The 27,090-nt window shown below is 61.3% G+C and overlaps 7 protein-coding genes across 7 annotated transcripts; 3 read left to right on the top strand and 4 right to left on the bottom strand.

Moving 5' to 3' along the window:
- Window positions 1-686: 686 nt before the first annotated feature.
- Window positions 687-3,470, top strand: PLICBS_007028 (uncharacterized protein; the record flags this gene model as incomplete). The annotated part of the gene is made up of 3 exons (XM_018320421.2): window positions 687-812; window positions 863-1,225; window positions 1,296-3,470. 3 exons carry the CDS (start codon window positions 687-689, stop codon window positions 3,468-3,470), a joined length of 2,664 nt encoding a protein of 887 aa, XP_018180318.2.
- A 734-nt stretch (window positions 3,471-4,204) lies between these two features.
- On the top strand, window positions 4,205-8,364 carry PLICBS_007027 (inositol polyphosphate 5-phosphatase; the record flags this gene model as incomplete). The annotated part of the gene is made up of 4 exons (XM_018320420.2): window positions 4,205-4,854; window positions 4,909-6,719; window positions 6,773-6,992; window positions 7,050-8,364. 4 exons carry the CDS (start codon window positions 4,205-4,207, stop codon window positions 8,362-8,364), a joined length of 3,996 nt encoding a protein of 1,331 aa, XP_018180317.2.
- Window positions 8,365-11,927: 3,563 nt separating this feature from the next.
- PLICBS_007026 (uncharacterized protein) lies at window positions 11,928-12,548 on the top strand (the record flags this gene model as incomplete). Its single annotated transcript, XM_065601103.1, has 1 exon — window positions 11,928-12,548. The coding sequence occupies one exon, from the start codon at window positions 11,928-11,930 to the stop codon at window positions 12,546-12,548; it is 621 nt and encodes a 206-aa protein (XP_065457175.1).
- A 1,701-nt stretch (window positions 12,549-14,249) lies between these two features.
- Window positions 14,250-15,257, bottom strand: PLICBS_007025 (uncharacterized protein; the record flags this gene model as incomplete). The annotated part of the gene is made up of 3 exons (XM_018320419.2): window positions 14,250-14,609; window positions 14,704-14,791; window positions 14,872-15,257. 3 exons carry the CDS (start codon window positions 15,255-15,257, stop codon window positions 14,250-14,252), a joined length of 834 nt encoding a protein of 277 aa, XP_018180316.1.
- Window positions 15,258-19,799: 4,542 nt separating this feature from the next.
- On the bottom strand, window positions 19,800-20,999 carry PLICBS_007024 (uncharacterized protein; the record flags this gene model as incomplete). The annotated part of the gene is made up of 1 exon (XM_018320418.2): window positions 19,800-20,999. One exon carries the CDS (start codon window positions 20,997-20,999, stop codon window positions 19,800-19,802), a length of 1,200 nt encoding a protein of 399 aa, XP_018180315.2.
- A 1,175-nt stretch (window positions 21,000-22,174) lies between these two features.
- PLICBS_007023 (uncharacterized protein) lies at window positions 22,175-22,909 on the bottom strand (the record flags this gene model as incomplete). The annotated part of the gene is made up of 1 exon (XM_018320417.2): window positions 22,175-22,909. The coding sequence occupies one exon, from the start codon at window positions 22,907-22,909 to the stop codon at window positions 22,175-22,177; it is 735 nt and encodes a 244-aa protein (XP_018180314.2).
- An 802-nt stretch (window positions 22,910-23,711) lies between these two features.
- PLICBS_007022 (uncharacterized protein) lies at window positions 23,712-24,397 on the bottom strand (the record flags this gene model as incomplete). The annotated part of the gene is made up of 2 exons (XM_018320416.2): window positions 23,712-23,907; window positions 24,021-24,397. 2 exons carry the CDS (start codon window positions 24,395-24,397, stop codon window positions 23,712-23,714), a joined length of 573 nt encoding a protein of 190 aa, XP_018180313.1.
- Window positions 24,398-27,090: the final 2,693 nt, after the last annotated feature.

Raw genomic sequence — 27,090 nt, 5'->3', positions numbered from 1 at the left:
GCAAATCAATGCCGGGCACCTGATGCCTTGGGAAGCTATCCTGTGCATCATGCGGATGGTAGGCGAGCCCTCGAGCTGCCCGTACAGTAATAGGACTCTGCCTAGCCAACTCGTCTCAAGTGAAGTCCATGGTTTCCCTTTTCCATTTGAACCAGTCACGGCCTGTGTCAAAGGTTCCAATTTCCACTATGCCGGCCATGCCGCGCGTATCAATGCCGCGTCACACACGCCGCCAACGGCAGCCTCCTGTCCCTCGGGGCCGACGACCAGACGCGAGCGTGATGTCCTTTGCAGTCGGGCTGCCCTCGAGCCAACTGCGCGGAACCCGTCCACTACCTACACTCGCCGCCCTTGAATCCTTGCTCCCGTCAACCAACTTCACTGCTCTGCAAAGCACAGAAACTGGGCTTCCCTAGCTACCTGCTCAGTCAGGAAAGTCCAGCGCGCGTCGGCACTGGGACCCGAAGGGCTGCAGACCAGGGTAACCGCAGAGAGAAGCTCTTCGCCAAGATGCAGTGTCTTCGCATCATGCCGGGCTACCCGCGGGAGGCCGACTGTCGGCGTGAGAGTTCTGGTATAAGTGCGCGAGCCTCGGCTGGCACAGGCTTGGTGGAGCAACAAGACCTTCTCTTGCGACGCTCTACATTGCAAGGTCCATTGTTCTTAGCCTTGGGGACGATCACATCATGGTCCGCGTTTCGGTGGTGGCGTCGCTGCTTGCTGCGCCAGCCGTGGTCTCTGCGGCAGCGTCTACGCACAGCTCCCGACGCTTCGTCCCCGGCGCTTACATCTTTGAGCTCGCGGACGGTCATGTAAGAAGCAACGGCATATAAACTGATAGTAGTCATACTTACCGCGCAAGGATGCGTCGGCCATGCTCTCTGACGTCGGCACCGCCGGCACCGTACGTATGCACCTGAATTACAAGCTGTTCAAAGGCATATCGGTGCAACTTCATGACGTGGACAAGGCGGAGGAGCACGCGGCCAAGATTGCGTCCTCAGCTAGCATTAAGAATGTCTGGCCCGTCGAGATCCATTCCGTCCCCAAGCTCCCAGACCAGCACCTTGCTCGAGCTTCCATGACGAAACGCGCCACCCTCACAGCGCGTGATGACAATCCGACCAAGGATGATTATACGACGCACATCATGACCCAGGTTGACAAGCTGCACGCCAAAGGCATCACAGGGAAGGGGGTCAAGATAGCCATAGTTGACACCGGGGTACGTGCCGCGCCGCCTATAGAGGCGGCTACATCTCGTCTTCATGCAGGAGCTGACCGCGCACATACAGGTCGACTATAAGCATCCGGCTCTGGGCGGCTGCTTCGGTCCAGGCTGCCACATCTCCTTTGGAACGGATCTTGCGGGCGACGACTATACAGGATATAACACGCCAACGCCTGACAACGACCCGATGGATTGCATCGGCCACGGCACGCACGTCACCGGCATCATCGGCGCGCTACCCAACCCGTACAACTTCACGGGGGCCGCGCTCGATGCCACCCTGGGGATGTACCGTGTCTTCGGGTGCTTGGGCAACGCAGGCGATGACCTCCTGATAGCGGCGTTCAACATGGCGTTCGAGGAGGGCGCCGATATCATCACAGCGTCTATTGGCAGCGCCAGCGGCTGGACCGACACGGCCTGGAGCGTGGCCGCCGCGCGCATCGTCGAGAACGGCGTGCCGTGCACCATATCTGCCGGAAACGAAGGCGTATATGGCTTGTTCTTCACCTCGCAGGCAGCCGGCGCAAAGGGGGTCACGGCCGTCGCATCTTTCAACAACGCCCTCACCATTGTGGCGACGTACACATGCTACGCCGAGATTGATGGCGGCAACAGGCAGGACTTTGGCTACCTTCCTGCGCTGGAACAGTACGACTGGCCCGAGGAGCCGCTGCCCCTATACGCCCTGAGTCTGAACACGTCCATCGTCGGCGACGGATGCAGCCCGCTGCCCGACGACACGCCCGACCTCAGTGGGTACGCCGTCTTGGTTCGCCGGGGCGGCTGCTTCTTCGTGGACAAGGCGTGGACGGTCATCGCCAAGGGCGCCAAGTACATGATTGTCTACGACGACCGGCCCGGCTGCGACGGCGTGGACCTAGGCGCGGCCGGCGGCAACATGACCGCTGCCGGCATGGTCCCCGCGACCACGGGCGAGGCCTTTATCGAGGCCATCAAGGGCGGGCACAACGTCACCGTCGTCATGAGCAACCCGGACAAGGGGTTTTCGCAGTATCTCTACTTCAACGACAACCCGGTCACGGGTGGCGCTGTCAGCTCCTTCTCGTCGTGGGGCCCAACCTTCGAAGGCGACCTGAAGCCTCAGGTAGGCGCGCCTGGTGGCAGCATCATCTCGACGTGGCTCACGAATAGGGGCAGCTACACCCCCCAGAGCGGCACATCCATGGCGGCGCCCCTTGTGGCATCGGTCATGGCCCTCGTCGGCCAGGTGCGCGGGACATTTGACCCCAAGACGCTGAATAACCTCCTCTCCGCCACGGCAAAGCCTCAAATCTGGAACGACGACACGCAGTGGCTTCCCGGGAAGCTGGCACCGGTGCCCCAGCAAGGCGCGGGCATCGTGCAGGCGTACGACGCCGCCTATGGAACCACGCTTCTCGAGCCGTCGGGCCTCTCCTTTGGCGACACCGACCACTCTGCAAAGGAGGTCACCTTTGCCATCTCCAACAAGGGGGCGCAGCAGGTTTCGTACAACATCTCCCATGTGCCGGCCCTGACCATGTATGCTCTGCAGGCGGGGAGTGCCTTTCCGCCCTGGTTCCCAAACGACATATTTGACGGATCTGCCGCTCTCACTTTCTCGGAGACGCAGGTCGTCCTCGAGCCGGGCCACCGCAAGACCGTGTCCGTATCGGCCCAGCCACCGCAAGGCGCCAACGCGAAGCGGCTCCCGGTGTGGTCGGGCTACATCGCCATCAATGGCACCGATGGGACGTCTCTGTCGATGCCGTACCAGGGCATCGGCGGCTCGCTGCACGGAGCGACGATCCTGCCGGCGGACGGGACCTACATCGCCCGCAACGACGACTATTACGTCCCCGTGGCAGCCAACACGACCTTCACCCTGCCGGCGCCAGGGAAGTGGACCGGCGAGCAGGTCGTCCCAGCCATCAACATAACGCTGGCGTTCGGCGCCAAGAAGATGCGCTGCGACGTCGTGCCGCTGACGACGTGCCCGCCGGCCAATCTCACCGTCGACGACCCCCTCGGCGGCGGCTTCAAGACCATCGGCCAGCTGGACCGCTTCCCCTACCTGCTGAACCCTCGCGTCGTCAGCACGTACGACTGGGACGGGCTCCTCGACAACGGCAACTACGCACCGGCCGGCAAGTACAAGCTCGTGACGCGCGCCCTGCGCATCTTTGGCGACAAGGCCAAGCTGGCAGACTGGGACGTGTCGGAAACGGTCGGGTTCTACATCAAGTACGAGACATAGTCGGGGACGGCTGACGGGATTGGGTTGAATTCAAGGTTGGATTTGGCGCTGTCAGATCACGCAGTCGGCCGGCAATCGAAGTGGTTGTGCACGGTCAAAAGCGAGCGCAGCTGAAAGAGCGCGAGTGCGTGCGTGCCGTTGAATGTGTGAAGTTGAACGAGTCTGCGTGTCAGAGTGCCCCCGTGGCAGGTGGTAAATGGTATGGAACTCGAGCTGCTCCTGCCCACCCGGACCACGGACATTCCGTAGTAGCAGAGACTCCAGGTACCTTAGGTACAGTGGCGGACAGGAGGACTGGACGGCGCCACCTCACTGAACCTTTACAGTTGCAGGTGGCTGAGTATCGCTGTCGTCACTGTCGCCTGGATGGGCGCGCTGACGGGCCGCCAACCAGTCCAGGGCTCCTGTGTGCCCCGCACTGACCTTCGTCAATTGAACCTCCAGCTATCATCATCGTACCTCGTAATACTTCGTACCTCAAACGAAATCCCCCAACTCGCTTACGCCCAAATTTACAAACACCACGCCAATCCCGCTCGAGGCGCGGCCAAGCCAAAGAGTCAGGGAACCGTATACCATCACGTTTCGACCATGGACGAGCCCCCTCACCTCTGACGCCTCTCCGCTCATCCGCGACCACCGCAAGCGCTCGATGACCACGTCCTCGACCTTGTGTCCTCCACCTCTGCCGCTCCTCGTCCTCTCCTCGTCCTCTCCCGCGACGACCGGCCGCAATGGATCAGTCGCCGGGCTCCTGGGCCGCACAAGCTCCCGCCCCCGAAAAGTCGAGCGAGCTCTATATCCGCGACTTCCCCGTCCGCTCCATCGCCATCGTCTCCGCCTCCCACGCCCTGATCCTGCGATACAGCTCCACGGCCAGCGACGGAGCTCATAATGGCTCGCACTCGTCCCTACCATCGGCCAAGTCTCGGACGCCCGCGGGCGACGCATCTGTATCGAAATGCATGGTGGAGTTCTCGCCCGTTTCGAGCCGGCTGCTCAAGGACTACAGGCCTTTGGCGCCACGCCCCGTTTTTGGCACCCTTGGCCTCATCGCCGTCAACGGCGAGGTCTTTCTCTCCGTCATTACACATGCCGTACGCACTGCGACGGTCCGCCGGGGCGAGACGGTTGAGCGAATCGCCAGCGTCGCCTTTTACTGCCTGAGCAGTGCAGACTACGACGATGTCGTGCCGCTCGAGTCCACCGAGCCCGACCTGGCCGACGCCGTGTCCAATTACAGCGCCAATTCGCCCTACGGCCAGGGCCTGAGTCGCCGAGATGTGCCCATGGAACACCCTTGCCACGATCTGCGGAAGCTTCTCAGCAATGGCTCGTTTTATTACAGTACCGACTTTGACCTCACAAACCGGCTGCAGGACAGGTAAGTCAGGGTGTGTTGACAGACGCCAATATCCAGCTACTAATTTCAAAGCAGACCCATAAACACCAATTCATTTGACATAGATAACTTTGACGACAATTTCCTGTGGAATTCATTCATGATCAGTCCCCTGGTACAGTTCCGCTCACGACTTATGCCTCAGGAGCGCGAGGCTTTGGACTCGTCTCGCATCCTCACCTCTGCCATAAGGGGCTTTTGTAAGACAATGACCCTCCCGCAGAGCGCTGCTCCGCTCAAGTCCAAGAGCGGCATGCCATCCTTCCTCACTCTGATTTCAAGGCTGTCTTGTATGCGGGCTGGAACTCGCTTCAACGCGCGCGGAATCGACGATGACGGGCACGTTGCCAATTTTGTCGAGACGGAGACAACGTTTTATAGCCCCAGCGGCACCTTGTTCTCATATGCCCAGGTGCGAGGATCTGTTCCGGTATTTTGGGAGCAGGCTGCAGACCTGCTTCCGGGCCGCCAAAAGGTCACCGTCACGAGATCATCAGAGGGCACACAGCCGGCCTTCAACAAGCACTTTGAGGACCTGGAGCACACGTATGGCGCGGTCCATATCATCAATCTCCTAAGCGAGTCGAAGCCGGCAGAAGTGGAGCTCAGCAGCATGTATCATAAGGGAATCCAGCACTGCCCCCTGAGCCAGCCCGGTGCAGACGGCTCCTCGGACCATGCGCTTTTACGCGAGACGCACTACGACTTCCACGCCGAGACAAAGGGCCCGGCAGGATACGAGGCTGCGCGCGAGATCCGCCGGTATATCGAAGACTCTACTGATGGCTTCGCGTACTTTTTGGCCCAGGAGGCTGGTGACGGCCCGGACGGTGGCGACGGCCGCATGGTCGTCGTCTTGCAGCAGGAGGGCGTCTTTCGGACAAACTGCCTCGACTGCCTCGATCGGACGAATCTGATCCAGACGCTGATATCGCAGATGGCGGTTGAGGCGTTTCTGGGCCATCGCGGCGAGTGGGCCGCTTCCGACTTTTGGATGCGGCACGCGAGCCTTTGGGCAGACAATGGCGATTCGCTTTCCAAGATCTACGCCGGCACAGGGGCTCTCAAGTCATCCTTTACTAGACACGGCAAGATGTCGCTGGCTGGCGCCATGGCAGATGTGCGCAAGTCTGTCCAGCGCATCTACCACAACAATTTTGTCGACCCTTCGAGGCAGATCACGATTGACATGCTACTCGGCCGCCTCATCGGACAGTCGCAGGTGCACCTCTTCGACCCCATCAGCGACTTCGTTTCGATGGAGCTCGGTAAGCGCAGCGACGAGTTCACGTCGTTCGAATCCATCAGCATTTGGGCGGGCACGTTCAACCTCAACGGCCGCACCGAGGGCATCGATCACGACCTGTCCCCGTGGCTGTTCCCGCCCTCTCTGGGCTCGGAGCAACCCGACATCTACGTGGTTGCCTTCCAAGAAATTGTCGAGCTTAGCCCGCAGCAGATTATGAACAGCGACCCGTCCCGGAAATCGCTCTGGGAAAAAGCCGTCAAGAGGGCCCTGAACCAGCGGCAAGCGAGCCTCGGAGGCGAAAAGTACGTCATCCTGCGCAGCGGGCAGCTCGTTGGCGCGGCCCTGTGCCTGTTCGTGAAGACGTCCATCCTATCAAACATCAAGAACGTGGAAGGAAGCGTCAAGAAGACGGGGCTGTCCGGCATGGCGGGGAACAAGGGCGCGGTCGCGATCCGGTTCGACTACGCCAATACGCACCTCTGCTTTGTGACGGCTCACCTGGCGGCTGGGTTCGCGAACTACGACGAGCGCAACAGAGACTACACGACCATTCATCAGGGCTTGCGGTTCCAGCGTAACAGAGGCATAGAAGATCACGGTAAGCTAATCTGTCGAGGCTCCGAGTCGAGCGAGGTGGCTAACGAGAACCAGACGCAATCATATGGCTTGGGGACTTCAATTACCGCATCGGCCTGCACCTTGAGACAGCGCGGGCACTCGTAAAGAAGCGCGACCTCGCAACCCTGTATGAGAATGACCAGCTGAACCTTCAAATGGTGGCAGGCCTGGCGTTTCCCTTTTACTCGGAGGCACGCATTGGGTTCATGCCCACTTACAAGTTCGACCTTGGGACGGACACCTACGACAGCTCGTAGGCAGAATCCTTCCCTTATTTATGGTATGCCGTGTGCTGACAAGGAAATTATAGTGAGAAGGCGCGGATACCGGCCTGGACGGACCGTATCTTGCGAAAAGGAGCAATCTTGCGTCAACTCTCGTACGATTCGGCACCACTTCGGTTCTCGGACCACCGGCCGGTGTACGCGACATTTGAATGCAGGGTCAGCATTGTCAACGAAGAGCGGCGCGAGTCCATTAGCCAAGAGCTGTACACGCGTCGCAAGGCCGACGTGGGAGACCCCACGGCGCATGCCGAGGTGGGAGAGGAGTCAGAGGATGAAGACCTGATCGGATACGACTCCATTGAGCCAGGACTGCCACCGGCGAGTTCGGATCGCCAGAAGTGGTGGCTGGACAACAAGCAGCCGGCGCGTGCGCAGGTGTCGGTGCCAAACGGGCGGGATGGGCAGCCGATGGCCCTCAATCCGAATCGGCCGTCAAACCCGTTTGGGCACAGCGACGAGCCGGACTGGGTCAGCATCCCACGAGGCTCGCCCGGGGCGTCTCTGTCAAGCATATCCAGCTCACCGTACGAAAAGGTGCCGCTCCCGAGGCCGATGCAGATGCAGCCCCCCAGCGCTATAGCGAGGAAGCTGCCGCCGCCGTACGATGCCGGGAAGCTGCCAGCCAAGGTAGGGCGCATGAAGTTGGACGACGAGCAGAGCATCAGAAGCCAACAATCCGACGCATCGACGACGTCGAACGCCGGGCTACCGCCTCCGCCTCCGCCCAGGCGACAAGTGACAGCGGCAGGGTCGAATGGGTCGCGGCGGGACACGGGCACGTTGGCGAGGACGCAAACGTTGCCACCCCTGCCAACGACACCGCGACCGGCGTCAGTGGCATCGTCGCATACCTCGCAACTGTCGCAGCAGCTCAAGGCCAGCAGCGCGAGTGGCAAGTCCCCGCCACCAGTGGCTAAAAAGCCGGCGCATCTGGCGACGAGTTCGCAAGGCAGCAAGCCGCCGCCAATGGGAGAGGAGGGAGGCTTCCGGCCCGGAGTCCTCACGCGAGCATCGACCACGTCGTCAACCCAGACAGGGAATGTCCAGCAGCAGGCTGCCGGGCCGCAGGGCGGCCTCGATCGGAAGCCCGTGCCAGGACCTGGGCCAAGGACTACCAACGGCAAGGCGGCGAGTCAAGCCCATGCGAATGGGCGCGGGCCGGCGGGCTTCACTGGGTTCAATGGGTCCGAGGGGCTGAACGGACAAGGGCCGCCACTCCCGGCCCGGCACGGTCAAGGCGTCGACGATGGACCGGTGGACTTGCTCGACTCGGTCAACGAGGGCGGTGAGGACGCCATGGGCGGATGGGAGACGCTGCAACCCAGCCGCGCGAGATAGAGCTGTGGACATGGTCGCACGGGCAGATGCCGCGGCGGCGGTGAAGGCACGAGACGGCGGCGCCGGGGCTTGCACGGTCCCAAGCAGAGTGACTGGGCGAGAGAGGGCGATGTCTCGCTTGAATGAGCCGACGCATATAAATCTCAAGTAACGTAACGGCAGATAGGATGGAGTTTGTGGAGCCTGCATGCACAGAAGCAAGTTGGATATGGGACGTACGAAGCACTGGATGGCTTTAAGTGCTATGCGAGAACGTTGAGGCAACGCGACGTGGGTATCCGCGTGTGGGTACGAATTGCTCGCCGAGACAAAAAGGTGGAACAAGAGAAGCATCGTACAGTACAGTACTATACAAGACAAGACAAGACATGGGATGGCCGGATCGCCTCTCAGGTCTCACGTCTCACCGTGTTCGCGTCGGCAGCGTGCAGTCGTCGTCTGTGCAGTGCAGCCAACCGACGCAGAGCTTGTTGCAGCGTCATGAGCCGTCGTCATCGTCGTCGTCGCGTACGAGGACAGTCCTACGTGTGCAAGGCTGCACGTTGCTGGGCAGTACTTGCAGAGTACAGCAGAGCCCTGTGCTGTACTTCTCTTTCAGGAACACGAAGCACTTGTATGTATGTACAGGATGTCATGAACGGCTCGCAACACAGGCTGGTCTTGAGCCACAGCACTTGCGTACCTGCACAGAGTACGATGTGCGAGGTGCTACATTGGCTCCAGGCGGTCCTCCTCCCCACCCTCCACCGCTGGTCATGGCTCCATGATCCTTGGGCTCCACGCGACGGACGGTCCACCCCCGCAAGGAGCCTCCTCGCGCCCAAGTCGGGCGGACGGGCGGGTGGGCGGTCGGTGGACACGGCGGGCAAGCCAGGATGCAGGCAGGGTCTGGGGTTGCGGCCGTCGCCGCCGCGGAGGACTGCCGATGAGGCAGGAGTCTGTGGCCCGGCCGTCGATGACTGTGCGGCGCACACAAGTCGCATGGCAGGGCAATTACTGGCTGCAAAATACATCTACATACAGTACAGCAGAAAGCAGCAGCAGGCGGCGGGAGGGCGTGGGTTTTTCGTGCAATGCAGACGCGGGACCGCGCGACGCCCGTTGCCGCAATCGTGCCACGGGAGGGGATGGAGCATCTTGGGCGACCAGTGACCGATCCGGAGGGGGAGGGAGGGGAAGCAAGGGCAGGGGTTGGAGGAGGAGAGGCACCATGGCACCGCCCAGGCGGCGGGCAGCAGCGGCGGCAGTGGGGCACACCTAACACGCGGTAGTTGAATACAGATGTGCGATTCAAGCAGATGGGATAGAGTACTTGCATACGTTAGCGCCTTGATCGGGCTCGCCGTTTGCGAGTCTGGATCTGAGGGTCGCGTGGCATTGGATTGCGAACTTGCATTGCCGCTGGCCGTTGGCATTGCGTTGTGACCTAGCGGGACACGGGCATCGAGGCCCCGGGGCAGAGCCTGGGCGGAGCGCCTGGGCTCGTTCGTCCCAACAAGAGGTGGAATGCTACGGTCCGGGCTGCAGTGGACTTCTTGCAGAGCAGAGACGTGGTGCAGTACAGTGGTGCAGAGGTTGAATGACTGCCGGACTGCACTCGCACTGTACCGTGGGCGCGGCTCGTATGTCCCAGTTGGCGTGCATGCTTCGCGACCTTGGCCAGCAGAGGTTTTTGAGAGGCTTTGCAGTGACGCGCTGCATGACAAGATACCCACCAAGGTAGCAGCTCAGAAGTAGGACGGCAGTATGGCACATGCACTTCATCAGGCCAGCGAGAGCAATAAACCACCTCACATGCCAGTGCAGTGGACTGCTGCTGCAACAACCTACAACCGCCCCCCAGTCGTCCGGCCGGCCCTCGGCTTGGACACGCTCCAGGCGGCGGGCTCGTCCCATCGCGCCTTGCCTCAGGCGATTTTCCGGGAAGCGTGACAGGCCGGGGAGGAGACGAAGGCGAAGGCGCCACCCACGCTCCTGCCAAGGCGGGCGCACGCCTGCGCACGCACGGCACGAGACCACCAGCCCAGCCCAGGCCGTAGGCATGATGTACCTAGGCAGCCCAGTCCCCGGCCAAGCCAAGCCGAGACCCCTAAACCAATGCCCTCCACCAAGCCAGCCCGCCATCCATCCATCCATCAAGACCAACCTTGCCCAGCCCAGTCGAGCCAGCAGAAGAAAGCGAACCAACCGCCCACCCATACCCAACCATCCGACCGCGCGTGCGCCCGCCGCCTACACCAGGGCCGCCGCGGCGCAGCTACGCAAGCAACGGCCCCCCGCCCTCGTCGAGGGGGGGGCGGGTGGGCAAGTCTCACCACTCAGGTGCCCAGCGAGGCGAGCGGCCGTCTGAACCTCGTACGAGCGGCTCTGCCAGTACACGCACTCGGTTCGGGATTTGCCGCATGGTGTCGTGGTGTTTGCCTTTGCCCGTTGGGCCCGGTCTTGGCTCGAGCGAGGCGGCACCAGCAACCGGTACCAGCACCAGCTCCAGCACCAGCTCCAGCACCGCCATCGGGCCCAGCTGCAAATCGTCGGTACCGCCAGGCGGATCCCGCGCCCCCGGGCTGCGTCCCCGTCGGTCAAGCACAGAGAGGAAACCCACCTTTCCTTTTTCCTCTCATAGAGGTGGTGCCTCCCGCCTGTCAAGTCAGGTCAAGTCAGTCAGTCACCTCAAGTACCGGCCCTCGGCCGCCCTGCGCTTTTCCAACTGAACTGACTCCCGTCCCCGTCTTGTGCAGTCCCAAGTACCCACCCACCACCGGCCAAAGCCAAAGCCTCGTTCCAGTCCGGCACCGTACCATCCTGGACGGCACTGCACAGTACGGTGCAGTCCTCGGGCGTCGTATCAAAAGATATAACATCATCCTCCCCGTTGCCCGCCTGCTCGCCGCCCACACCCCCTCCGAGCCCCGGCCTCCTCCACCTTTTCGCTGTACCACATCACATCGTACGCCAGTGTGCCGAGACCCTCCCGCAGAGGCAGCGCTTCCTGTCGACGAACAAAATTCTACATTGCCGATTCGCCTGTTTCCTGATTGCCAACTCGCGAGCCCTCGCAGCCGCCTTTTCCTCCCTCGCCCTACGTGCTCCGGGGTCTCAAAAGCAGCCGCAGGACCGAAAACTCCAGGGCTGGCGGCACACAAGAGAGTCGGCGCGGGCGCAAGGGGTGCAACCGGTGGCTGGATTCGTCGCTTTCCACCCAACAAGACCGACTTGATTGCCTGCTCTTGGTGAGCGAGGGTACGCGCCTGCCGCTGTGCGTGCCCCTCCCGTCGCCATCGTCCTGATATAGCCTCCGCGACGCGAGCTGCAGACCGGGTGCCAAGAGGCACCACCGAGCACGGCGCAGGCATTAGACGGAGACCCTCACGCGACACTTTCAGCCCCGACCCGTCAGGCGTTACATGAAAAGACGGGCTCGTCTCGGCATCACGACTACCATTTTCTGAGCGCCTTGGAGCAGCTCAACTCTCATTCGGCCGTCGCCCTCGTATCCTCGACTTGACCCCGAAAGACACATTCCGCTCTCACCGCCAGTCAAGCGGGCATCACCACCATCCATCATGGCCTTCCCCGACGCAGCTCTGGCCGACGACGTCAATCCACCCGCCGCCCTGCCGTCCTGCCTCTCCTCCACCGCCCAGGCCCGCATCCTCATCTGGCGCACGGAGGTCGCCTCTGCCCTCGCTGCGCCTCCCAAGTCGTCACCGTCTTCATCCGCCTCCACAGCGAGCTCTCTCCCCTCAGCCCCGTCCACCGCCACCTTCACCACCACCGCCTCTCCTCCTGGCGACGACGGCGCCGGACACGGCAAGTCGGGGCGGCGGCATCGGTTCTGGCGCCGCCTCGTCCGCCGCCTGTCCCTCCGCGGCGCGGGTCCCGAGGGCCCCAGCCACGCCGCCCTCCTCGACGGCTCCGGGTTGCCCCCGGATGCCTGCCCCGGCGGCGTCGTCCCTGGCGGCGAAGTCATCCGCACCGCCATGTACCGCCAGGACGCCGCTCCGCCTCCGCCCGAGAACAACCCTGCGGCACTGCGGCAGGAAGAAGACGCCCTGCACGACGCCGACAGCAGCGAAGACGACGTGCTGCGGAAGCAAAAGAAGCAGCAGGAACGCCTACAGCGCGCGGCCCGCCTGCTCTCCCAGCAAAACGCCCGGCCCGCGGCCTTGGCCCATGTGTCCTGACAGAACAGCCAGAACAAGGGCGGATAACCCCCAGACAGACGACAGAGGCAGTGGCACAAGAAGTGCGCCCTTGCCGTGAGGGATGCCTCAGCAGCAGGAGAGCCACATTATATATACCCATTTGACAAGACGGTAGCACAGCACGGGCACGAGGTTCTTCTGTCCGGTCTACTCTTTTTTTTGGTTTTTGTTGTCGAATTTTTTGTTCTGTATCTGGAGTATGGGTTGGATCACGGCACCACCAGCATCATCATCACCGCCGTCACAGTCACCGTCACCCATCACGACGCTTGGATCAACGAGACAAAGACGTTTTGCATATCCCGCCGTGGAACGGCGCCGACATGCATATGTGTATACACGTGTACATGGCCCCCCCCTTTTCTCGGCCCGACGAGTTAATAACTAAATGGTAATCACCATCCATCGAGACCGCTTTTTGAAGCAACATTGTGTGCCTTATTCCTCGTACCGCTTGTGCTCTCTTTTCCGGTGCTTCGCGTAGACGCAACGCACCTAGCTTGTAGTCATGCCGGACCTCAAGCCCTTTGATCGACCTTACCTCCGGCATCCGAACGCATACCGCTGAGCGAGGGCTTCTCCAGGCCGCGCATCTGCTCTGCTCATGACTACGTGGCGGACACTACTCACACGCGGTCTCTCACTCTACACCCAAAGCCCACACGTCACACGTCACGTTGGATATTGTAGTTTGGCCATAGCTTTATTTTGATTTCTTGTTCATTATCCACGCCCAAGACTTCTGTCTAACTTTCTCCCCCCGCAAAGCATCACCCAGACAAGAAAACGAGCAAAGGGGAAAAGTTGCACGAGGGGACGACATCCCCAGAGCGAGTCGCCAGCATCCGTAGGGCAGGCAGATCCCAGCAGTTCCCCCGCGAGGAGGAGGACCGAGATGCCCGCCGAGAACGAAAGGTTGGCTGCCCGAGGTCGCATCGAGTCCCGTCCAACAAAAATCTCCCATTTCCATTTTCCCGCCCGTGGTATGTGGTGTGCCGCAAGAGGAGGAAACCGACTGGTCGTCGCAGTCAGCCAGGGTGAGTGGCCTCGTGCCGGGGTGGCCATTTCTTTTTTGGGGGGGTTGAACGGCGTGTTGTTGATGCGAAGCCACGATTCCTTCTCTCCCGAGAGAGACGAGCCATCAAATCGGAGTAAGACACAGCCGCAGAGGGGGGGGATGGGGGGAGTTAAAACCGGATAGAAAAAAGCAGAAACAGCATTTGCATGGGGTCGATCCAGCAAAACCGTGAATCGATAAGTCTCGAGACAAACAAGGAAAACACCAGGGCAGAATCAGGCAGAGGGGACCACGCCTCAACATTCGCATCCCAGGGAAGCCGGCAGCACGACGCTCGCCGTGGTACAACAGCCGCCACGTTCCTCCAGCCCGGTGGACCGAGGCCATGAACGACGCACACAACGTTTGACGCACGCCCGCAAATCCCCAACCCAGTTTCCATCCAGACGGAGCAAAACATGCCGTGATCCCTCCCCGCCATTGCCACAAAATCAACGCACTGCGCACCCGCGCAATATCACCTGCCTGCCAGCCCTAAAAACAGAGGCACGCCACTGCTCGCCAAATACAGCGGTATAGACGCGGAGCAGGCGGCCAAGCATCGCTCCTCGGTCCCAGTATGCCGAGGAGCCCATGGTATCGGGTGGGTGAGAGAAGCAGATTTAAGAGGCGGCCGCGGGGGCGGGCTCCTCGGCCTTGGCCTCCTCCTCGGCGGGCTTGGGGGCCTCGCCCTCCTCCTTCTTGGGAGCGTCGGCGGCGCCCTCGGCCTCGGCGCTGTCGGACGAGGTCCAGAGGGTCAGGTTGTCGCGCAGCAGCTGCATGATAAGAGTGCTGTCGCGGTAAGACTCCTCAGAGAGGGAGTCAAGCTCGGCGATGGCATCGTCGAAGGCCTGCTTGGCCAGGTGGCAAGCACGGTCGGGGGAGTTGAGGATCTCGTAGTAGAAGACGGAGAAATTGAGAGCGAGGCCCAGACGAATGGGGTGAGTAGGAGTCAGGTCGGTCTGGGCGACGTCGGTCGCGTTCTGTATGGCGTCTAGGGTAAGCATCTGTTTTGGGGGCCGGAAAAAATCGAACCAGAGCACGCGGCATGTGACGTCTGGTCGCGAGATTACGCACCTTGTAGGCCTCGTGGGCGGCAGTGGCAGCGACCTTGCGCTTCTCGCCAGAGGCGAACTCGGCGAGGTAGCGGTGGTAGTCACCCTTCCTGTTGTGCGGGAACGAGTGGTCAGATAAGAGCTCAAGGGACCCAATGACAAGGCGGGGTCTAGGAGGGGGGGGGCTTACATCTTGTGGTAGAAGACCTTGGACTCGCCGGTGGCGGCGTTGGGGATGAGGCTCTCGTCGAGGACGTTGAGGACATCCTGGCAGACCTGCTCGAGCTCGGCCTCGATCTTGTTGCGGTACTCCTTGATGGTGGAGACGTGCTTCTCGGAGCCCTTGGACTCCTCCTTCTGCTCGATGGAGGAGATGATGCGCCACGAGGCACGGCGGGTGCCAACAACGTTCTTGTAGGCGACGCTGAGGAGGTTGCGCTCGTCAACGGTGAGCTCGCCGCCGAGCTTGGCGACCTCCTTCATGTAGGTGACCATCTCATCGTAGCGCTCGGCCTGCTCGCACAGGCGGGCCAGGAAAGTCTTGCTGTATTCGGGGAACTCGGTTAGCGATTCCATTTCTGTCTGCACGTGGCAGCCCGCGGACGGTCTCGGACGGCCCTGGAAGCTCGACAAACCTTTCACGCTGCGAGAGAACAAAGGTCAGCCAAAGTCAGTCACATGGTTTCACGTTGAAGCTGGGCACGAGAGCAGAGCGCGGAAAGGGGGGTGGGCAGGTCACTGGCGCCAGAAGGACGGGCAGGCAGTGACAGAACACACGCTGCCGCCGGCTTGCCAAAACATCGCCACGGCCATGTGCGAGCCTTGCAGGCCGCAGCGAGGCCGCGACGGTTTTGCGGGGGACTCGCGCAGACGCAGGGCGGGCTGTGAGGCAGAAACAGACGCGGCGGCAACACCGGTGCATGGAGAGGCAACGTGGGAGAGGGAGGGGGGGCGGCGCCGCCTTATCCCGCGAGGGGCGGGCGGCAGCAAAACGCAGCGGCAGCATCGTGAAGAAAGCACGTACCTCGGTAGTCATGGTGGCGAGAGTGTAACGGACGAGGGGATGCGGGATCGTTTGGGAGGATCGCGGTGGTTGGTACGGAGAATGATGCTTGCGAAGAAAGATGCGGGAGAGAGGAGTTGGGAAAGGCGAGAGAGAGTGAGTGCAGAGAAGAGGGGGTGGGTGTTTGTGTATTTTGATTGTGGATAGGCCTTGGGATTGGGGGTTTCTTTGGGGTTCGTCCTCTGGGCTGGGCTGGGGCGGAGCCGGCGGCCAGCGGCCAGCGGCAGGATTTAGCGGGCGAAGCTGGGCTCTGCTGGGCGGGTAGTTGGCGCCACGACAGCAGCCCAGGGCAGCTCAGCAGGACACCTCAGCGGGGGCCCGACGACAGCTCATCAGCGGCAGCGGGAACTGGAGCTGGAGGCCTGGGGCCGCCGCCGCCGCCGCCGCGCACCACCTGGGCACCTCACCTCACCTGCCCAGTGGGCTGCCCGGGCGGGCGGGCAGTTTGGCGAGCTCACGCCTCGGCCATCCAGGGTACCCCGGCGCAGGCGGCGACTGCCCGCAAACGCAATGTACCTTCCATGATTTACTGGAGGTATCGTGGCTCAGGCACGAATCAGTACCACTACCGACGAAGTAGACGTCTGGTCACCATTTCTGCGTTGCGCCTGTGCGCGCCCCTCCTCCCGGAGCACAGCGCAGCACATTACAGCACAGCACCCGCAAGGCAACGCAACCATCGCTGCATGGAACACGCCTGGCTCATCATCAGGCAAGTCCTGTCACCTCCAGGGCTACCTAGGCCCACGGGTCCTTGAGCCACGATAGCACCGGCGGCTGCTCCGGCGCGCGCGCGCGCGGGCGAGGGCGAGGTGCCCCGCCGATGAAGGGCCGCCATGTGGAAAACTTGGCGGATCAGCAGGCCACATTGATGATGCACCGCACCCTCCGAAGCTCGAACAGCCTACGCGTGGTGGTACCAATGGTACCTGGCGCCACTGCGTTTTGGCGCACCTGCTGCAGGTACAGTACCTCGGGCGCTTACCACTCTGGCTCGTGCCCCATCGGGAGACTGGGCCTGGGCTGCCGGGGAGAGTCGCTGGCGGCGGGCGGGCGGCCTGGCGGGGGGAGGGAGATGGGAGCACGGGCAGCCAAAGGCAGCAGTGCCACAGGCGGCGCGCGCCTGCATTCCACAGAGGTCCAAGGTTGGGCTGCCTGAGGTGTGCGGGCTGATGAGGCTGCCGCTGGTGGCCCCCGGGCCACCTTACCTGATCATCACCACTGATGACCGGCCGGGCAGGCTAACAAACCCCACTGTTAGGCGTCTGTCCCGTCCGTGTCCCCTTCCGCCGGGGCTGTGGCGAGGGTCACGGCCTGAGGTGGTTCGGGTCGGGCAGTACGAGTACAGCACGTCGACCACCGCACACCAGCAGGCTGCTGGTACTTGGTAACAAAGGCCTTGTTTCCCCCCGTTCATGCTCTCCCGCCGTTCATGCTTCTCATCCGCAGAGCGGGCGCACTGACATTGTTGTCAATTCGGCCATGTGGGACTGAGATTCCTGCACGCGCGCACACACAGGACGCGGGCGGGAGGGCAAAACCTGGGGTTGCTTTTTAGTGTTTCCCTTGCCTTCGCACTTTTTCGAGGAGCCAGATTCCCCGAACAAGAGCACTTGCGTTGGAGGGGCATCTCGGACATCTTGCTGCCAGATCTGCTCTCTGTCGGCCTTTTTCCATCGCCCGACGCGTAAATGTTCGTCATACAAAGTGACAAAGCTTCTCTCTCTCGCCTTGGGGGGCCACCACCACACCTTGACTGCGGCCCACGGGGCCTCCATGCCACAACCACAACCACTGCTGCTGCTGTCCGCCGCCGCCCATAATCAATTCCGCTTCGTCATGCGCGCCGGATCGCGTGGCCCGGACCGCCAGAGCCCATGGCGGGACGCGAAACAGCATAGACGCCAGTCCCTCCCCTCATCATCATGCGCTTTAAAGAGGGCGTCCGGCATTGGCGTGGACACTGGCATCATCACCAGCGGCCTTTGCTCCATCTATTTCCTACCTGACATTGCACTTACGGGCCTTACCTTACCGACCAAGGTAAAGTAATAATAGCAGTCAATACTACGGCATGACCCTGCGATCGATGCCCCCCTTCCCCGTGGCAGGGAGCAATTTCTCACGTTCCCCGCCTGCAATTTGCAATGGAAGCCCAACGACCACTGCGTCGTCGCTACCACTGCCCGTCTCCGGAGCCTCATTTGGTCAGCGCCTCGGTTTTTATTTAACAGCTTTGGTGCCGGGGGTTTCTCCATTCACGTCACGCAGGCCAAGGGAGCATGAAAAAAAAATGCACCTCGCCTGGCCCCCGGTTCATCTCCGCCGTGACGCCGGGCGCGCATGGTTCGCGAATCAACCCCGGCCCCTCACGGGGTGAAGGTGCAGGCGATCCAGGCTCTGCACGACACGAATCGTCCAGGTTGACGATGGTGATGACGATCTATGAGCTAGTTATACGCAGTCCAGTGAACAAGTAGGTACGACTTGATGTCCGTGGCCAGTAACGTCCATCAGCCCACAATATCAGCCGGCCAGAGAGAACAGACAGACAGGCAGGCAGGCAGACAGCACACAGACCCTTATTATTAGTCCACGGCGGATCCCCAAGTAGGGGCGGCTCGACTCGCTACCCAGCGTCCAGGTCCACGACCGCGGCCCGGCACTCATCCCGCCGTCCCCGCTTGACAGAGACCGACAGACGACCAGGGCAAGCAGGGGAGAACTGGACAATATTCTCGAACGTAGCTCATCATTGGCACGGGCCAGCCGTCATCAAAAGCTTCGCCCTCCATCGTCGAATCTGCGGACGGATGAGCGAGGGCGAACAGCACCAGAAGCACCAGAAGCAGCCAGCGATCCGGTGTCGTCGCCAGCCCAGCCCAGCCCAGCCCAGCCCAGCCCAGTCCAGCCCAGCGAGGCTGTGCCCTGCCCACGCGCGATCGTTATCGCTCCGGCACGGTTCCCATCCTATCCCATCCTCTCACATGACGATGACGACGACGAAGCCGCCCCCTCTTCTCTGTGAAACCACCCATCAGCCTCGTCCAGGCGTCACGTCGACATCAGCCTCGTCGCAAATTGCACCAACACGCACCACCACGTCCATACGTACCCAGGTATCTCGCTCCCCCCAATGAGTCACAGTCACTCCTCCTCTCGACCCCTCCCTCTCTCCGGATCCGCCCCCCGGGTCATCCGTGCCTCCCCGTCATCTCGGTCGCGTGCCAGCGTTGCACAGGGGGGTAACAAACACACGTCGTCGTCGGGGCCTGAGCAGGACTCGTGGGCCCCTCTCCTCTCCCTCTCTCTTTCGCTCCAGCGCGCAGATTTGCTTGCTTCGCAAGGGAGCCAATGGCCGCCCAGCGTCCCATATCTCGTTCTTCACTGGGTGCGAGTTCCTTCTTCCAAGCCCCCGTCCGTCCTTCCGCCTGTTGCGTCGTTCCGCTTGCCGCCCAGGCCCACCTGGGCCTTCCTTGCGCGGAGGCCACGCCTCGCCGACCTCACCCTCCCTACCCGGTACAGTAGCCGCTTGTTCGCGTCGGCACGTAGCTTACGTACTACTCGTATATTCAAGCAAACACTTGTTTATTCTGTACCTCGTAACTTTGACATGCATGAGGAACCATTATGGCGTGGGTCACGCTCGCATGGCTGGCCCCAACTGCTTCCAATCTGCAGGCATGCAACCGTCAATTACACTTTTGAAGCGCCATGCGTCAGCGAGTGAACTTCCTGCTGTCGACGACGGAGACCGCATCCGGGGATGAAACAAGCACCACCCAGCACCACGCATCTATTGACCCTGTTGTAATTATTGCACAGTCACAGGAAGTGCCAATTGCCAGTACCAGCGGCATGAAATCGTTCAATTTCATCATCAAAGCATGAGGATATTAAACGCGGTCGACGAGGCACTTTTCCCTTCGCACCAAGCCAATACCCGTCCTTGAACATATATGTCCTTCTCCCCCGCCTAAACTCCTTGCGATGCACTGCAGTGGAAAAACCCAAAAGAAAAAGAAAACCAGCAATATGGCGCGGCGTAATATGTATTATAGCTCGCCCGGCTCTTGGTCCGGGTCGGGGGCCGCCCACCCCTTCCCCCAGTTGGCCGGGTCGCCGCCCGGCACGCACAGCCCGAGCCTCCAGAAGTAGTCGCGGTGCGCGAAGAACAGCTCCCACAGCCGGAACCGGGCCGGGAACGACAGCGTCTCGAGGTGCGCGCGAACTGTGCCGGCTCCTACCCGGCTGAAGTGCAGCAGCCGACGCACCGTCTTGACGAGCGAGGCAGACTCGGCGCCGGCGCTGCACGCGGGGTCGCTGTCGCCCACGCAGGTGCGGATGTCGCTCTCGGACGGTGTGAGGTTGGGCTTGGTTATGTACACTTCGCCGCCGTGCGGGTGGTAGCCCCATTCCTCAAGCGGGAGAAGAGGCACGGGGTCGTTGGCGTGGGTGACGCGGCGGTACGGCCGCGCTTCGAGTGCCTCGTCGTTGTCGCCGTCGAGCCCGAATACGTCGTCGACGAAGCGCGCGAGCTGGTAGTTGCCCACGCGCGGCTCGCCAAACGTGGTGACGGACACGCGGTCGAAGCCGAGCGAGACCTTGAGTTCCAGCGCGGCGAGACAGGCCACGGCGCCGCCGAGGCTGTGGCCGACAAGCTGTATGGAGTACGACGGATACTCGGCTCGCAGCTTCTGAAGCTCGGGGAGAACGACGCGACGGGCGTTTCGCCACGAGTCGAGGAAGCCCATGTGCACGGTGCAGTTGTCGCATCTGTGCCTCGGCGGCTCCCGTGGCATCTTGGAGCCGTCGTCGGGTGACGGGTACGGGACGTACTTTTGGGGCACGGTGCTGAGGTCCACGATGGTGTTTGTGATGCTGTAGGTGCCTCGGAACGCAACGATGATGGACCCGCGGCCCTTCCTCGTCTCAAGACCCGCTGCTTCATCGGCACCGTCGTGCTTGCGGCGGGTCAGACCTCCCCCGCCTGTGTGATCCACGGCGATGTAGCCGCAGCTGTCACCCATGAGAACGCCGGTGCTCCAGGTGTTCACGAGGGACAGGGCGGGAAAGTCTTTGCAGCGCGAGACGCACTGGAAGGGCTTATGGACACCCGTGTTGCCGATGCAGTACGAGATGTCGACGAGGCGCGACAAGCGCTCGAGGTCGGCAAAGAAGGGCACCGAGATGGCGGCGGAGGCGAGCCCCGCGAGGAGCTGCCATGACACGGCGAGCCAGAAGAGGCGCCACATGATGAAGGCACGCACAGAGCGTACAGCGTGTGGTTGTCGGCGGGAAGTAGAGGCGGGATGTGAGGTCTAGCGATGCCGGGGCATGTCGCTGGCAACGGACGAGAAGTGCTCGAGGGCTTTGTTGGGCCGACGCAAGGGCAGCAGCAGGCAACCGCTGTTGTCGCTGCAACGTACGTAGCGTCGCTGGCGCCAACAAAGTCGTAGCGATGTTGCGAGTTTGAGGGCGCGCGAACGAGTCTAGGCCTCGGCCTCGGCCTCCTCCTCACTCAGCTGCGCAGGGTCTGACTCTCGCGTTTTGGGTGGGAGAAGGGTTTCTCAATGTCTCAGACGCCCGGCGAGATGGGGCATGGCGGCGCAGAAGCACAGATGCGAGAGAGACAGAGAGACACACGGATGCTGAGAGTGCCGCGCGCCAACCCAGCGAGACTCGATGGACCTTTAACAACTAAAGAGAAAAACGGCCTGCGCACGGGTTGAGCGCTCCGCTGTTCAGAACGGCTGCTCGAGACGCGGGGCTGGTCCCGTGGCTGGATCGTGTGCGACAGGCGGGTTCGAGGCGGACGGTGAGACGATGCATGACCGAAGTCTGGGGAATCGAGCGGTCATGTATCCCATCAAGTAAGTGCCGGTGCGGGGGCCGCTTCCTTGCGGGCGGAGCGGTGCCAGCGGGCAGCCGCTTGACAGCGATTGGATTGGATTCCGTAGGGCCACTGCGCTGACAGGCGCTGCAGGGGGGAGCGCGCTGGGGGAGGCCTGGAGTCCACTGGCAGGCATCGCTGAAAATCCGCTTGCGGCTGGGGCCACCGTCCACCAAGCAAGCCACAAATCGTTCCGAACATGGAATCCTGGATCCCCTTCCCACGGACCACGTGGCGCTCCGATGCGATTGCTTCGCAAAGTTTAAGCCACACTTGGATATCCCGCCGCAACTGACAAGCTCATCCAGATGCAGGCCAGCCCGGCCCCCAAAGCATGAAGCTATCCCTCAAGCGAGGCCTTGGCCACGATGCCTCATGCCGTCTTCAGATCTTTTCTCGTTTTGTGAAATGAAATGGAAAACTTAATTCCTGAATCTGTCTGCGCGGGAGAGCGCCTTTTCGCCGACAAACAGACAAGCCACTTCACACGTCTCGCGCTCCCGCACGTCCACAGTCCCGTCGCCGGCCGACCCTTTTTCAGCGGCCGCCAAAAATGGACACGAAGTCCAGCGTCGACGCAACCATGCCTACTCCCCTGCCCTGCTCAACCGCCATCATCATCTGCCTCGTCTCCGTGCCGTTCGCCCCGCCGGGTCCCCTGCCGTATGCCGCTTCCGCAAACATGCGAAGCTGCATCGGGAACCGGAGGTCGTCGTAATAGTCGATGATGTCGCCCTTTGTGATGGCGCAGCCCAGGTCGTGCCACTGTCCTCGCGTCATGCCGAGTACCTCGCAGTTCGCTTGCTTGTCGTCGTTCCACCATGGCGGCAACATACCCGCTCTAGCGGCCACGCGGCCCAGGAAGCGCTTGAAGCCCTGCAACCCGTCCGACTTGCCGTCGTAGATACTGTCCGCTTCCACTTCGCCATCCATGTTGTAAGTGTCCTCAACACGCAGACGGTAAGCATCAGTGAGTAGTCGGAAGACGTCCTTCTCTGGTCGGTCGTGCAGCCAGGTGCCCTTGTCCAGACGAGTGAAGGGGTCGCGGACGCCGCTCTCGAGGCCCTTGGGAGGCGACAGGTCTGTTGCACGCACAATCCTGAGTCTGGAGTCTGATCGTCCGTCCGCTTGCTTGCCACAAATTTTCTTATGGGTCTTCCAGTCTGCCCTCTGGCAAGCCCTTGAGCAGTACAGGGACACGGAACATTTGGCACAATGCTTCAGACCGACCTCGAGCGCCGACTTGTTGCAGTTGGTGCATTTGGAGGCCATGGTTGAGTCGCTTTAGGCCGAGGAAGATGGGATGGAGCTAGTCGTCAACTATGCGTACCGGGAACCAAAGCACGAAGTAGTTGAGACTCTTTGCTGAGGTCTCAAATGTTTTGGATGAGATGTTCGACGAGGCGGCAACGGGCAAAGTCGTATACGAAAACCCCACGGATGTGAGCCGACTTGGCAGGACCCAGAACGGCTCCTTCCTGAAGATACTGATTAGTCTCGCTTGGGGGGAAGAAGCTGGAATAAGTCACGTACTGGAACAACTCTTGGAGAAGGAGCTGCCGCGCTTCAGCTACTTCCAGTCATCACATCAACGGATGTGAAAACAGAAGAAACGACACATTTGCCGATGACGATGTGAGAACAGAGAGGAAAACGGGAATAGAAAAGAGAGGAAACGAAAAGAAAACACAGCGAAGGTCAGCTGCCGACCCGGCCAATTTGGTTTGTGTCGCACGCCCAGTGAATCACAGCCCCAACTCCAACAGATGGAAGACATATGTAGCGAGTAGCCCGCCAAAACGAGCGTGGGATATCATTGATATGTGCCTCGTACCTATGTTAAGGAAGAAGCCAAAGGGCGGGATACTCCAAGAACCTGTCTATAGAGGATGAAGGAAAACCTGATGGCGCCGCCCCTGCGGCCTCTGGGACCGCACTGCGTAGCCTTTCATGCAACGTATTTACACCTGCCTGCCCGACGCCGTAATGCCATCTCCCCTTTTAGTACCGGCCTCAACTCGCATTAACACAGCTCGCGACATCGGGAACCCAAAACGCGCAGGGAGCAGCGCGTTTAGATGTCGTAGGACCAGGCGACGCCCCTGGTCTTCTTGTTGCGGACGACGTTGTCGCGTCGGTGGGTGGGGTCCCGGACGGGGTTGATGCTGGTGAAGAGGGCGAGTGTGTCCGTCTGGTTGGACTTGCAGACGCCGGAGCTGCCGCAGTGCAGGGGGATATCGGCGCTGCCGGCGACCTCGTAGGAGGGAACACTGTGTTATGAGGTTAGCCTCTATACAACATCGAGAAAGAGGAACCTGTTGAGGAGCCCTGGAGGATGGGGCCCAGGCCTTCATCAATGACCGATGGGAATAGGGCTACTTACCCTCGGGTGTTGGGGCACACTCGCTCGATCACGGTTAACCGGTTCTGGTCTCCCTGCCAGATGAACTTGACATTGCTGTCGGCACACGCGAATCGCGGCGTGAGGCCCTCAGGAGTCGTCGAAGTCGAGGTCGTGTCCCACGAGCAGGACGTCGTCAGGTTGGTGTTGGTGTTGCGGTACTTGAAGTGGTACTTGTCCAGGTCCGAGGCACTGGCATTCTTGCCGCCCATGAAGTGGAGGACATGGTACGAGACGGGCAGGACGCAGTCGTTGCTGTTGTCCTTGGCCACGGCAGCGAGCGCCGCAGGCGCCGTGTAGGCCGTACCGGCCAGAGCCATCGAGGGCAGCGCCGCGAGGAGGAGAGATGACAGCTGCATGATTTCGAGAGGGAGCCTTCCTTTGGAGTTTTTGAGGGCGAAACCGAGTCTACGGTCGGGGGTTGAAGGTGAGGATGAAGATGTGGCTTGGCCTGTCAAAGGTCTGCGCGAAGGGAAGAAAGGTGAGTTGAGGTGTTGCTGTCGAAAGCTATGCCTCAAGCAAGGAGTGAAGGAAGATGTTTATACAGATGGAGGAAAAGAAAAACAGTCGGTGCCAACAGGGGTGGATGAGGGACGGGACGATCTGGAGTGTGACCCGGTCGGTATATATGTCTTTGCTCGACTCAAGTAGGGGGTGTGATGAGGGAGTGTCTCTGAAGGGAAAATGTGGTTCCTCTTACACGGGCGACGGATACATGCAGGAGAGTGAAGGACAATAGGGTCACGCACAGGAGACGGAACAACAGTTGCGAGAGAGTGACGGATAAGACGAAAGCACGGTGGAGGAGTGAGGTGTGTCCGCGCAAGAGCCACGGCCCCCGTGGAGCGAGGAAGGGGGAGAGAAGCTGCGCGTCCGCTGCTGCTGCTGCTGCTGCTGCTGCTGCTGCTCCTGCTGCGGCACATTCTTTGATACCCAGCCAGCCAGCCAGCCAGCCAGCGGTGGTGCGTGGGACAGACGGTTTTTCGATGGAGAAGGAGAAGCGGCACTTGCACATCAATGGAGACGCCGGCCGAACTCTCTGCCAACTGCCCAACAGGGGCCACCCCCGTCCTGGCATCCCGGCATCCTGAAGCCGCAGGCCAGCCAGGCCAGGCATGGATGATAATCGCACAGGTCGATGGATGGGTACGGAAGGACGACCAAGTGCCCTATGTGACGTGGATCCCCGGCGACTGATAGGCGGAGAGGGCGTCTGGATCCTTGTGTGATGCTTTTTTTGGGGCCCGCGATCCAGTGGCTTGAGTGGCTGCCACGGGCCTTTGGGAGTTGCAAGTGTCCATCCGAGTGTGCCTGCGTACAGTAGCGTCGGCTCCCCGTGACGGTGCAGTGCAGGGCCCGTTGCAGCGGCGTTTTGGCAGCATGCCATGGCAGGGCACAGGACGTCGCTTGCGCCCCCAAAAGTGCCCGCCCTGTCGATCTCATATCTGCAAGCCCATTGTCGCCAACCAGCGACTGGGGCCACAGGGGATGATGGATGGACATGCACCACCTCCTTGGAAACGGCTCTTTCTTCGACACACTCGCGGCCGCTGCAGGATCTCGCGCAGCGGCAGGCTGAGAAACGGAGCGCCGCCCGTGTCGAAACAAGCCATCTGTTTCCCCTTCTCCATCTCGATCAGCACGGCAACGTCGGACGAGGTGAACCGTCGTCGTCCCGTGTCATGTGTTTGCGCGGCCCCCATCCATCCCATCCCCAGCGTCTCCAGCGCTCCGATAAAAACACTGGGTTCCGCTGTTTCAGGGCACGAACCGGGAGGGAGCTACCTACGCAACAGTGGAAGAAGACCGGACGAAGCCGCGCAAAACGTGATGAACCTGGTGGATGGAGGTCCAGTTTGGCAGTGGAGCGTTTGAGCGTCACCGTTTAAGCTGCGACAGGGGGGGCTCCAGAGGGCCCTCCGGGTGGCTCCACCGACGGGGTTAGGCTGTTTCAAGCCGCTGTACGGGGGGGATGCCGCTGCCCGCTGGCGGTCGGTGCTTCAGTGTCGCACACCTAGCGCTGGTGCCACCTGCAAGGCACCAGCTGAGGCAGAGGTGGGCGAAAGGTTTGGTTCCTCGTGGCCCCGAGCGCCACTGGCAGAGCCTCCGCCACCCATTCACTCCGTTTCGAACCTCTCTTTTCCACGGTTGCACGGCTTCCATTCACTTCACCTCCCCTCCTTCGTGAATAGACGCGGCTTTGCGTGCTTCGTGTCTCCTGTGCTGTTGCTACACCGACAGTGCACAGCGTCGTCCCGACGAAGGACAAGCATGTCTCTTGCTCTCATTTCCCTCCGCCCGCACTGCCCGTCCCGTGTCTTTGCCTGTGTTGACAGTAATAATGCGCCGCTCTTATCGGATCACCACCGCCCGTCTTTTGCAAGGGCAAGGGGGGAGGGTGTGGACAAGGCAGAAAACGGCAGTGATTCTCTGTGTTGCAGGTGCAGGTGCTGCTGCTGCTGCCGCCGCCGCTGGGGCATCCGCACACAAGGCCCGGCAACCCACCCGCCTGCTTCAGGTCAGCCGCTGGCCGAACCTGGTCCGTTGATTACGGGCTATTAATTGCATCGCCGCTCCGGAGCCTTCGCCTGCGGGCTGCATCCTCGATCCGGCTCGCGAGCTGTCAGAATCGGCCGAGAGTGACCGGGCGGTCCGACATCACGACCGTAATTGTGCAGATTCTTACAGGTAAGGACGGCGTTCGGTCACGTCACAATCGACGAGCCGAGACAATGACGACGAGACGGGGGCCACGGGCGGTTGTCGACGGTGACCGGCGCTCAAGTCAGACATTTCTCCAAGACAAAGCTTTCTGCTGAGCCGTCTCGTGTCTCTTCGGTCACGTATCATCACAATCGCCCCGGCCCGGCCATCGCTGCCTTTTCCCGTTGCCGGTGTGCGACCAATTTGTCCATCCACCGCAACGCCCGGCGGCCTTATCATGCCCGTCTGGGCAGCTACCGCCGCGCGGGCGCTGCACACGTATATTGCCCTGCCCGCAGATCTGAATGACGGCTCCTTCTTCCTCCCAAGCGAGCGCGACGGCGATGCG

Source organism: Purpureocillium lilacinum, assembly GCF_023168085.1.
Source record: "Purpureocillium lilacinum CBS 284.36 DNA, scaffold_5, whole genome shotgun sequence".
Lineage (NCBI taxonomy): Eukaryota > Fungi > Ascomycota > Sordariomycetes > Hypocreales > Ophiocordycipitaceae > Purpureocillium > Purpureocillium lilacinum.
This window is presented reverse-complemented; position numbering and strand designations above follow the sequence as displayed.